Raw genomic sequence first — 12688 nt, forward strand, 5'->3', positions numbered from 1 at the left:
TCAGAAATCCGCCTGCCTCTGCCTCCTGAGTGCTGGGATTAAAGGCGTGCGCCACCACACCCGGCTAAATAAATCTTAAAAAAAAAAAAAAAAAAGAAAAGAAAAGAAAGAAAGAAAGAAAGAAAGAAAGAAAGAAAGAAAGAAAAGAAAAGAAAAGTGTTATGGTTTGAACTGTGTGCCCCAAAGACAGCCTGTCCTGTACCTGTCAACGGGGTCTTAATGCACGTAGGGCCTCTGCAGTTATAATCAAGGTAAGATGTGGTCACACCTTATTCAGATGGCTAATCCATTATGATTTAGGTCTTCACAAGAGAAAACAGAGGGACACCAGAAATACACCAGGGAACTTTGAATACTACCAAAGCTATAAAGAGAGAAAGAAGATTCAATGTGGAACTTGAGTCTAAAGAACTATAAGAATCAATTTCTGTAATTCCAAGCCCACAAATTGTGGTAGAGGCATCCTATATTAAAAATTAAGCCCGGCGTGGTGGCGCATGCCTTTAATCCCAGCACTCGGGAGGCAGAGGCAGTCAGATTTCTGAGCTCAAGGCCAGCCTGGTCTACAAAGTGAGGACAGCCAAGGCTACACAGAGAAACCCTGTCAAACAAAACAAAACAAAATAAAAAATTAAAAAAAATTTTAATTAATTAACTAATTAAAAGAAATCCTGGAAGGGGATAGGAACTCCACAGGAAGACAACAGAGTCAACTAACCTGGACCCTTGGGGCTCTCAGAGACTGAACCACCAACCAAAGAACATACAAGGGCTGGAGCTAGGCCTCCCCACACATATGTCACACACGTGCAGCTTGGTCTTCATGTGGGTCCCAAATAACTGGAGCGGGGCTATCTCAAAAGCTGTTGCCTGACGGTGGGATATGTTCTTCTAGCTGGGCTGCCTTGTCTGGCCTCAGTGGGAGGAAGCACCAAGCTTCACCGAGACTTGAAGTGCCAGGGTGGAGGGATACCCAGGGGGACCCCCCATTCTCTCAGAGGAGAAGGGGAGGAGGGATGGAGGGAAGGATTCTGAGAGGGGGTGACTGGGAGCGGGGCAGTGAGCAGGATATAAAGTGAGTAAGTAAGCAAAACAAACCATGCCCTTTAGGTGTTTCCTGGGATCCTCGCAGCTGCTGTTTCAGCAGCCTTGCAGCCTGCCTGAACTCAGCCATCATGGACTCTAACCTCTAGAACCATAGCCCAAAACATAACACTTGTGTCAGTTGCCTTGGTCGTGGTGTTGCATCTTAGCAACAGAGAGTAACTAACACTCTTTCCTCCCACGTCCTAGACTGGGTAGCAGTCAGCAGACGGCCATTTCAGCAAGGCAGGGTGAGGAGGCTAGTACTTGGCAACTGACCAACTGACGGGAGACTGGCTAAGGAAAAAGGAGGGGTGTGGGCAGCACTTCTACTCACAGGAGACAGCGAGATCTCCAACATCTGGTGTTTCTCCTTCCCCTGCACCCGGAGCCGGAGCTCCTGGGACGTCTCTGTGGCCTCTGAAGAGCTTGCTAGCACCACACAATCTGTGGAGAGCAGGAGTGAGGTGACAGTAAAGTAGTAGGAGTCCGCGAGCAGATCCTGCTAAGTTTCTGCAAGGCCCCTCGTCCTTGCCTTCCACTCACCAATGATGTCAGCCACTCCAAGCTTTAGGGTACTAGGGGTGGCAGTAGGAGACAGTTCACTCTCTCCAAAAAGCAAAAGAATCCTGTTTGGAGACACCCCAAGATGATTGGCCATGTGATCCACCACATTCTGAAGGGGCTCCGACTAGAAGATAAAAAGAAGAATCTTGGGCTGGTGAGATGGCTCAGTGACTGCTCTTCCAAAGGTCATGAGTTCAAATCCCAGCAACCGCATGGTGGCACACAACCACCCATAATGAGATCTGACACTTCTTCTGGTGCATCTGAAGTCAGTTACAGTATACAAATATATAATAAATAAATCTTTAAAAAGAGAAGAAGAATCTTGAGACTCCGAACCCCAACCTGGAGCCAGCACCACAAACATGAGTTTCTGGCCTAGGCTACTTGTGAGATTCTTCATACCTGGCAAGTAGTGGTCCCAGCAAACAGCACAGAGAAATTAAACAGCTGGGGCTAAGGAGATAGTCCAGTCAAAAGTGCCTAGCATGTAAGCAAGATCTGACCTTGGATCTTTGGCACTACGTGAAAAGCTAGGAGTGACAGGCAGCACCTGAAATCCCTGTGCTGAAGAGGTGAAGATAAAGAACTGCATCAATGAGCTCCAGGCTGAGGAAGAGCTCACCCCAGAAAACCAACTGATTCCAGCTACCATCCTCTGGCTTCCACAAGCACATGCATACACTCATGCACCCCACCCCACCTGGCACTCAGACACACACCCACAGGAACATGTGCATAAAAACAGACGAGAAAAAGAAGATGTGGCCTTGTTGGAGGAAGTGCATCACTGTATAAGTAGGCTATGAGGTCTCCTAGGCTCAGTCTCTGCCCAGTGTGGAGTAGAGTCTCTTCTTGGCTGCCTTCAGATTAAGACGAGGAACTCTCAGCTCTTTCTCCAGCACCATATCTGCCTGCATGCTACCATGCATGTTTCCTGCCATGATGATAATGGACTAAGCCTCTGAAACCATAAGCAAGCCCCAACTAAGTGTTTGCCTTTATAAGAGTTGCCTTGGGTCAGGCAGTGTTGGTGAATGCCTTTAATCCCAGCACTTGGGAGGCAGAGGCAGGTGGGTTTCTGAGTTCGAGGCCAGCCTGGTCTACAGAGTGAGTTCCAGGACAGCCAGGGCTACACAGAGAAACCCTGTCTCAAAAAACAGTTGCCTTGGTTACGAAGTTTCTTCACAGCACTAAAACCTTAAGACAGAAGTTGGTACCAGGGACTAGATATTGCCGTGAAGACCCGACCAGGCTTTTGTTTGGAGGAATGTGGGTTTGGGGACTTTGGAAAGCAGTGATATGCTTCAAGAGGGCCTTAATGGGCCACACTAGTAGAAACATGTAAGTCCGTGGTGCTGAGGGTGATTGGAACTGTTGGGGTCTGGCCCAAGAGGTTTCAGAGGAGAAGAACTTCAGTGTGTGGCCTAGAGACTGCTTTTGTGATATTTTGGTGAACAATGTAGCTGCTTCTTGCCCTTGTCTGAAGAGTCTGCCTGAGGCTAAAGTGAAGAGACTTAGATTAATTGCACTGACAAAGGAAATATCAAAAAAACTAGCATAGACTCTGTCCTGTAGTTCTCTCTTATGAAGAGCATTTTGATCAAGCCTGGCAAGCTTAGAAAAGAAAAATACAAAATGTATGGGTCAAGGATTAAAGGGCCACCAGGAAGTGCAATAGAGCTAAATCCTGTTTTTAAGGATATTAAATAGAATTAAGGGAATAGTGACCTCTGGCCAAGATCACACACAGATAAGCTTATTTTTTGTGTTTGTTGTTGTAAGAAGGACAGTTATATCATATTAGCCATGATGACCTGGTTATTGTTTTTATTTGAACATGAGATATGATTATGCATCAAATTGACAAGGGATAAACTGTGATAGCTATTCATTATGCACAGTGGGTGGATGAGGGGATGGGAAGGGGAGTGAGGTGGGGGGGTCATATGAGCAGGGGAGAAGGGAGATCAGCTGGGGCACGGAGGCAATCTCTAGGACATTCCAGAAATCTGGGATGAGGAGAGCCTCCAGAGGGTCTAAGGGGGCAAGGGGTGACTCGAGCTGAGATTCCTAGCAGTTGGGGATATAGATCCTGAAGCGCCCACTTCCTGTAGCCAGGCAGGACTCCCAGTGGAAGGATAAAGGCAGCAACACAGTCACACATCCACAAAGCCTTAGACCAAAACATGTCCTGCCGACAAGATGTGCCTGCTGCCATGCTTCCTTCCCGCCATGATGATAATAGACTGAACTTCTGAAAAGGTAACCCAGCCTCAATTAAATGTTTTCTTTTATAAGAAAGACTTGTCTTGGTCATGGTCTCTTCGCAGCATTAAAACCCTAACTAAGACATTCATAAAGATACCATGTATTTTTGTGTATGTGTTTGCTTTTTCAAATAGCTATATAGTTCATGCTAGTTTCAAATTCTAGATCCTCATGCCTTCACCTCCTATGTGCTGAGATTACAGATATGTGTTAACCACTATACCTGGCCTGAAGATGATATGCCTAAGAAGCCTTGAAAGATGGGTAAATTTTGCCAAAAAAGATAAGAATACAGGAAAAATACAGACAAACGGAACACCAAGTGCCAAGGCATGGAGAGATGAAAGAGAGGTCAGTGGCCCTCGAGAGCATGATGGGAAGGAAGATGGGTCTGTCTCTCCAAGGGAAGCTACTGATCCTGCCCATGTGAATCCAAGTACTCACCGTCCTGACAGGCAATCTGACTAGGTCAGCCCGGCACCGGATCTTGAGTGTAAAGAGTCGAGAGCTCTGTGGCAAGGCAGGCCCTTCCACTAGGACCACCTCATCATCTGTGCTCTGAAGGGCTGGACTCTGGTGCTGCTTGGGGCTCAGGCAGGAGCGGAGATCTTGGAGACGCTTGTTCACTTCCCTGGGTATGGACAAGACATTGGAACACCAAGGCTGATGATCCTCTCAAACCGCCCTTCTCCGCCCCAGACACAGTCCCAGACCCCAGGACCTTAGCTTCTGGAGCGCCTCTGTATGCTTTCTGCTTTTGTTCCTTGATGAAGGTTGGGGCAAAGGAGAGACGTCCTGGTCCCTACAGAAAGAAGAGAAAGGCAGGATGGTAGCAAAAGAGAGAGTCCAGCACATGCTTTCCTTCATGGGCTGGCGACTTCCAGGAGTCTGACTGACTGTGGAGAATCTAGAGGAAAGCCTTCCAGCAGCAGCACTTTACTACAAGACATGTGCAGTAAGAGACATTGTTTTTATATATATGTACATGATCCAACAAGGAGGAAACGTCAATTGTTCAACACTACACCAGGCACTAACTTAACAGTTCTCAAGTAGCACCATGACTAGTCCCATTTTACAGATAAGGAACACAAAGCAGAGTGGACAGGGACAGCTGGTGGAATCTGAGTCATACCCACATTTCCACCACCATTCCTAAGGGTGATCTAGATGCTCCTGTGTCACCACCCTCCAGGACAAGCCACTTCCCTCTACATCTGAGCCTCATCTTCCACCCCATCTCCTTGGCCTTCTGGAAGCTACCCAAGTCTTGTTTCCTCAGCCCATCTTTCCAGTGCTCTTCTGCTCCTAGGGCCTTAATGTCCTAGCCTCACTCACGGAAACTCTTCCATTTTCTTTTCTTCTTTCTCACGCTTCTTTCTGAGCTTCTTTCTCCAGGGAGAACCTGAAGGCAGGGCATCATCTTCAGAGAGAGAACTGCCAGAATTTGTCAGATCTGCCTCTAGGAGCAGAGAAGAGGGAGGAAAGGGTTAGCTAAAAGATGGTTGGGGAGGCCAAGAAGAAGCAAGTCAAAGGCTTTAGGAAGGGGCAGAGGAGGCCAGGAGTGGTGGCACATGCAAATCTCAGTACTTGAGAGGCTGAGCCAGAGATCAGGAGTTGGAGGCCAGCATGGACCACAGACACTCTGGAGTTTTTGTTCTTTTGAGTTTTGTTCTAAAAGTGGGTAGACAAGAGGTGGCAGTGTCGTTCAGTAATAGAGCACATGTCTAGCATCCAGGGGCCCTGAAAGTGAAGTTCAATCCCCACTAACAAAAGGAGGGGGAAATGCTAAAAGATAGGAGGCACACATAGCAGTTTGAATGTATATGTACACATGTGTAAGTGCATGTTTGAGTGTGTGTACATGGGAAGACCAGAAGTCAACCTCATGTGTCATTCCTCAGGCACCATGCATCTGATCAGACCAGGCTGGCTGGCCAGCAAGCCCTAGGGATCCAGCTCTCTCCAGCTCTCCAATGCTGGGATGTTCAGCATTGCCATTATGCTCTGCTGCCACAGACGAACCTCACTTGGGTCCTCGATCCATGGGCAAAACTCAGGTAACAGTTACAGGTGGGCAAAGAGTCGGCAAGAAGGAGGGGTGACACAAGGAAGCGTGGATCTGAATGTAATTTGTCTCAAAGTGAGTACCAGTTTTATAATACAGAAAACAAAGGAGTCAGATATCACAGGCAAGGTACATCTGACACAAAACAGAGGAATGCCTACAAAGGACTGGCAGGAACCAACTGGGATAAAATCCAATGTTAACTGGGAATCAAAAGCAGCTCTACCTAAGGTCCACTTAACCTTAGTCAGGGGCAAGGGCTTCATGCCCTTGCCATAGTTCCTAGTCTATTGTATAGTCCACCTCCCCCTTAGGCCATTGTAAATTCCTGTGTATGGGTCTGGTTCCTCCTTAGACCACAACCTTACTTCTTCCTAGGCCATGGTAAATTCCTGCACATGGGTGTAGCTTGCCCTGTGTAGTAGATAGTAATGCCTGATTTCTTCCACTATCTCTTTTACAATACTAGAGGCAATTCTTTTTTGTTTTTGTTTGTTTGTTTTGTTTTGGTTTGGTTTGGTTTTTTGAGACAGGGTTTCTCTGTATAGCTCTGGCTGTCCAGAACTCACTCTGTAGATCAGGCTGGCCTCAAACTCAGAAATCCACCTGCCTCTGACTCCCAAGTGCTGGGATCAAAGGCATGCACCACCACTGCCTGGCTTACTAGAGGCAATTCTGCACTTGATCTTAGCCAAAAGGCCGAGAAGCGATTAGAGGCAATTCTGAATGTGACTGAATAGGCAACATTCTTACTGAATTCAAAACCCAAGTTCGACTCAAGGACTGCCTAGGACTGATGAGGAATCTAACCTAGCTATATATCAAAAAATCAATCCTTAGAAGCACTTATAATAAAGCAATATTAAGGGAAAGCACACAGATCCATTTACCACTAAAGCAAGGACATTGGAGCATTCGTTATACAGGATGCCATGGTTCCAGGAGACTAAGTTTCCGTGAACTTTTTGCCTCAGTACAGCGCCCAGGTTTTGGGGGCCTGTTGTGTGTGTCACTACTGGAATGAATGTAGCACTCTGATTTTTTCAACTTGGGTTTGGAGGTTCAAACGCAAGTCCTTAGGCTTGCACAGTAAGCACTTTACTGGGCCATCACCTCAGCCCCTATGTAGTACTTTCCAATAGTAGACAAGCATATGAAGTGTGGTTTTTAATTGTTTACTTATTTACTATGCTTTTTAAAAAAATGACTTATTTATTATTATATGTAAGTATACTGTAGCTGACTTCAGACACACCAGAAGAGAGCATCAGATCTCATTATGGGTGTTTGTGAGCCACCCTGTGGTTGTTGGGATTTGAACTCAGGACCTTCAGAAGAACAGTCAGTGCTCTTAACCACTGAGCCATCTCTCCAGGCCCCACTTACTATTCTTTAAAAAAAAAAAAAATCACGTGTCTGTGAGAGATGAATGCAACATGTGGAGATCAGAGAGCAGCTCTGAGGGAGTTGGCTCTTTCCTTCCACTGTGGATCCTTGGGAATGAGTGAAGTTTCAGGCTTGCCTTTCAGGCTTTCCCTGGCCCTATTTATTATTTTTCATTACAACACTCACTCAAACAAATTTCTTTTTTCTTTTTTAAAGATTTATTTACTATATGAGTACACTGTAGCTGTCTTCAGACACACCAGAAGAGAGCATCAGATCCCATTATAGATGGTTGTGAGCCACCATGTGGTTGCTGGGAATTGAACTCAGGACCCCTGCAAGAGTAGTCAGAGCTTTTAACCACTGAGCCATCTCTCCAGCCCCACATTTCTTTATGCTGCTTAGTATGAGCATGCTCTTCGTTCAGTTCTCCACGCCACAGAATAAAGACTGAGCAAAGGAAACTATGATAATAAACTCTACACAGTAGTTTCCAGTCAGAGACAAGCTTGCCTCCCAGGTATCTAAAGTCACAAGGTCTGAAGGTGATTTTGGCTGTCAGAACAGAGAGGAAGTGCTTTAGAGAGTGCTACTGACAGCTAGTGATTAGAGGTCAGGATCCTAAAATTGCTTTCTACATTGTCCCCCACAACAAAGAATTTTCCAATCTAAGTTCTCAGCGCTGCTGAGGTTAAGAAACACTGCCCTAGGGGCTGGAGAGATGGCTCAGCGGTTAAGAGCACTGACTGCTCTTCTGAAGGTCCTGAGTTCAAATCCCAGCAACCGCATGGTGGCTCACAACCATCCATAATGAGATTTGACACCATTTTCTGGTGTGTTGGAAGACAGCTACAGTATACTTAAATATAATAATAAATAAATCTTTGGGCCGGAGCAAACAGGGCCAACCGGAGCAACCACATGATGGTTCACAACCATCTGTACAACTACAGTGCAGTCATAAACATAATATATATGTGTGTGTGTGTTGTTTTTTGGTTTGTTTGTTTGTTTTGGTTTTTCAAGACAGGGATTCTCTGTGTAGCCCTGGCTGTCTTAGAACTCACTCTGTAGACCAAGCTGGCCTCAAACTCAGAAATCCACCTGCCTCTGCCTCCCAAGTGCTGGGATTAAAGGGATGCGCCACCACTGCCTGGCTATAAATCTTTTAAAAAACAACAACAACAACAAAACTACATAACTTATTAAAAAAAAAGAAAGAAAGAAAGATAAAGGAAAGAAAGACTATCCTAAATATGGCAGCTATTGTAGGACTGACAGCCTGCTTCTTTTCTTCTTTAAGATTTATTTACTGGGGAGGGAGGTGGGGGCATTGTTCATGCCATAGCATACGTGTTGGGGTCAGAGGACAACTTTCTCTCCTTTTATCCCGTTTCTGAGTCAGTGTCTCCCCTGTTATTTTTGCCACTGGGTGTGTGAGCGTCCAGCAATCTTCTCCTGTACCCAGTATGAGTGGCATCATTACAGGTGTGTATACCACCTCATCCGACTTATGTGGCTGTTAGGCATCAGGTTTGTGTGGCAAGTGCTTTTACCCACTGAACCATCTCCCCAACTCCAAGTCTACACTTTTAAAACCCTTCCTAAGATACCCTGCACACGGGTATCTTTTATATCACGTCACACTTCTACATTCCAGGTGCTATCCTAACCATGGACATGGCAAATAAAATATACACAAAATCCTTTTAGTTCTCACCAAAAATCTTTAAGATAGGTCCACTATTATCCCCATTCTCCTCATGAGGAAAACTTGCTCAAAGTCACACAGTTATGAAGGATTCAAATACAGGCCACATGACTCCTGAGCCTGTTCTCAATCAGCCTACCACACTCCCTCACCTAACAGAAACAAGTCTTAGTCCCAGGTCTTCGCAGACTCTATCACTCCCCTATTAGCCTTGACTCTTAGTCACTGGCCTTATTAAAGGGTTTGCAAAAACTTATCAGTAGAGAATAAAGAATGGGCAGTTCTGATAAAAGTCAAAGAACAGTCTTCTGGCTCCAAAGTGTTCCCAAGGAATGGAACACTGGAGGAGTGTAACAAGATGTCACAGAGTCTCAGAACTCCCTTCACCCCTATTATGATAACACAGATCAAAATGTCAAGGGTAGGTACCTCGAAACTTCACTCTAACATATCCCTATGCCCGTTAGGACCCGAAGGGGGGAAGAGGTGGACATGGCCACTAAGTAGGCTCCTGTGACTTCTGATTAATGAACCAGCTCCTTTATGGACCATAACTTTCCCCTAGCTCAGACTCAGGAGTCCATTTTCCCAACGCCACTTAGAATCAAAATTGTGTGTCAACTCAATAACACCTGAGCATCGTTCTCCAGACCCTAGATACCACTGAAGCACAGAGAAAAGGGGCGGGAGAGGGCGGGGGTGGGTGGGAGTGAGGACAGAGGGTGCTGGAGGGGGTGGAGAGAGAGAAAGAGATCACTGACTACAGGGATGTAAACTCTAGGAAGTCTCAGAGAAGCCAGTGCAGGGTACTCCCGACAAACCCACTCTTACCATCTTCAGGCTCTGAGGGGCACAGTTTCAAGAGGGATGAATTATCTGGAATGAGGTTGAGACTGCTCTGTACCTACGAAAACAAAAGGGGGAAGAGGAGGTGGGTCTCACATCCTGCCAACTCTACTTAAGACAAGAATGGCTCTTCCCTCGATTCCAGCACTTGTCTTCTCTAAGGACTCCAATCCCTGAAGCGCATATAGAAGGTCAGCTTCCCTCGATCTCCCTCAGTCTCCCTCGATCTCTCTCAGCCTCCCTCTACCCGAAGATACAATCCCAGATAACTCCATACATCTAACATCACCGGCCCCCCTCGTATCTCCAATCTACAAGTATTCATCACACACACACACACTGCCCCAAGCCAAACCCACCACGCCAGTCTTAGCACTCCCCCAACAACCCTCCTTGGGGACCTTGCTGCACCTTCCCGGAGTACACTGGGACCACCGGCGCCTCTCCGGGATCCAGCAGCCGTCGCCGCCGCCGTCGCACCAATGTACGCGGGGCTCCCGCAGGCCCCTCGGCCGCCCCTTCACTGTCACTGTCGCTGTCCTGCTCAGGTTTGGCCGGCGCGGGGAGGCGGGCGACCGGCACCTCTACTGGGTCTGCGACTTCCAAGACCTCTTCGTCACTGTCACTGACCAAGTCCACAAGCACGGTGTCTGGAATGAGCCTAGTCGTAGACTGCGGGGCGCGAGGACACCGGCCACGGGCGCCTCGGGCTCTCCGAGCGCCTCGGCCACCGCGGGACCTCGGACTACGTCCCCTCAGTGGTTCCGCCATCTCCCACACTACTTCCACAAACACCGGCCTCTACACAGTCACCGGCCCACCGTATTAGCGTCTGTACCTTTCATTGGACGAACAGCCTGCCGGTCATCATCTCTTCCCGCCCACACGTTCTGGATCCGCCTGTCCACGTTCTCATTGGTCTACTTACCTGTCTATCACCTACCCTCCACTAAAACAAAGGCGCCAAAGATTCCAATCTCTTTGGTACAATCAAAAAAGGTTTCGATTCTGTCCAGTTCACCCATTGGCTAAATTTCCTCCTGACCCAGCCTTCCCCAGGACCCGCCCATTGGAGAAATTCATTTTCCTGGTTGGTGAAAGATTGGCGCATCCTGGGAATTGTAGTCCTCATACTCGGAAGCCACAGAAAAAGCCTTGTGGAACTAACGTTAGAAGCTGAAGACCTTGGGCTGTGGATTCCTTTTGTGTCCTCAACCTCTGTGTGACAGGAGTTCCATTCCACACTAAACACCTTCATGCATGTCACCTCGGAAATACTCTACAAACACAATATATGTCATAGCACAGCACACCTCAGAAACACTTTTTAAGACAATTACAAATTAAGAGACTTACTTCCCTGTTGCAAAGAAAAGAGGCTTCCTTCTGGCTCCTCTTTCCTGATCATTGAAATATGAATGCTTCTCGGTTTACAGCGGGGTTACTCTTGATAAAGGCCTTGCTGCTGCTTATCTACACAATGTACTACAGAGGACCAGGGTTCATGCTTGTGATTGTAGACTGACTGGGAGCTAGCTGCACTTTCCAACAACATGCTATGCACACTTAGCTCGTTTGGAAACAATACAACTTCAAAACTCAGAAAGGTCTGAATTCTGAGAGGTCTTTGATGGTCTGTTTGTCTGCTGGTCAATACCCTGCTGGCATTCACTCATGCATGTAGAAATTAACTGAAAAAATTAAGTACTGTCAGTCAGTACCATGGCTGTGCATATGCTAATCCTTCTAATGTCTTAATAAACCCCTTGCCTTTTCACAACTCAGCCATTCAAGGTAGAGTCTTCTCTTTGAAATGCAGACATCGCAGGGCAGTGGTAGCACAAGACTTTAATCAAGCACTTGGGAGGCAGAGGCAGGCAAATCTCTGAGAGTTCAAGGCCAGTTTGGTCTACAGAGTGAGTTCCAGGACAGCCAGCACTGCACAGAAAAAGTTGGTCTCAACAAACCCCCACTAAAAAAAAATCGAACTTGGGAAACCAGATCCAAGAACTTATCAGGTAGGCCAGACCAAGAGTATAACTTCCTCATAAGGACCCCATAAAGTGATGGATGCCTGCCACTGAGATAGCATATCTTCACACTAGCCTGTCGCCTGATACCCGATGACTACATCATAGACTGATAAGCAGACTTTCTCTGACTTTCCCTGGAGCTTAGCTTGCCTCAGTTTCCCACTGTTGCCTGGCCTGCTCAGCTGCCTACCCCTACCCCTGCTCTCCTGACCCAACCTGGACTTAAAGCCACCATTTCCTGCCTTTGAACCCTGGTTCCAGCAGCTCCCTCCTGTCACTGGCCTGATTAGTTATCAATGCAGACTCCATCAGTTCACTTCTGATGTAACACTTTCTATTTATTCTGTAAATCTTATATGTGCAGGGAGATATCATTTGCTGTCTGTTGTGTCATGTGAGAGTTAATATTAGTAATTATGATTGGGATAAAGAACATGCATTCACCTTGGCTGGATCACTAAAATAGGTGGATCGTGTGTGACAAATTGCTGCCATTAAGACCACTGACATTTGTAAATTTATGGTTAGTAGATTCTGTCACTGAAAAGACACAAACGGGCTGGAGGGATGGCTCAGCGGTTAAGATCTCTGACTGCTCTTCCAGAGGTCCCGAGTTCAATTTCCAGCAATCACATGGTGGCTCACAACCATCTGCAAAGTGTACTCATATAGAGAAACATAAATCTTAAAAGAAAAGAAAGAAAGAAAGAAAGAAAGAAAGAA

General features: G+C 46.7%; 1 protein-coding gene across 1 annotated transcript in view; it reads right to left on the reverse strand.

Annotated features, from left to right (window-relative positions):
- The window catches only part of Nfatc2ip (nuclear factor of activated T cells 2 interacting protein), a 14956-nt gene extending 3267 nt beyond the window's left edge, over nucleotides 1-11689 (reverse strand). Inside the window, exons 1-7 of the mRNA XM_021168707.1 lie at nucleotides 10344-11689; nucleotides 9918-9990; nucleotides 5260-5383; nucleotides 4643-4723; nucleotides 4366-4552; nucleotides 1630-1774; nucleotides 1421-1530 (exon numbers count right to left, since the gene is read on the reverse strand). Coding sequence (XP_021024366.1) covers nucleotides 1421-1530; nucleotides 1630-1774; nucleotides 4366-4552; nucleotides 4643-4723; nucleotides 5260-5383; nucleotides 9918-9990; nucleotides 10344-10703 — 1080 coding nt within the window. The 5' untranslated portion in view covers nucleotides 10704-11689. The remainder of the gene's footprint in view (nucleotides 1-1420; nucleotides 1531-1629; nucleotides 1775-4365; nucleotides 4553-4642; nucleotides 4724-5259; nucleotides 5384-9917; nucleotides 9991-10343) is intronic.
- Nucleotides 11690-12688: the final 999 nt, after the last annotated feature.

The sequence above is a fragment of the Mus caroli genome, chromosome 7 (genome assembly GCF_900094665.2).
Source record: "Mus caroli chromosome 7, CAROLI_EIJ_v1.1, whole genome shotgun sequence".
Lineage (NCBI taxonomy): Eukaryota > Metazoa > Chordata > Mammalia > Rodentia > Muridae > Mus > Mus caroli.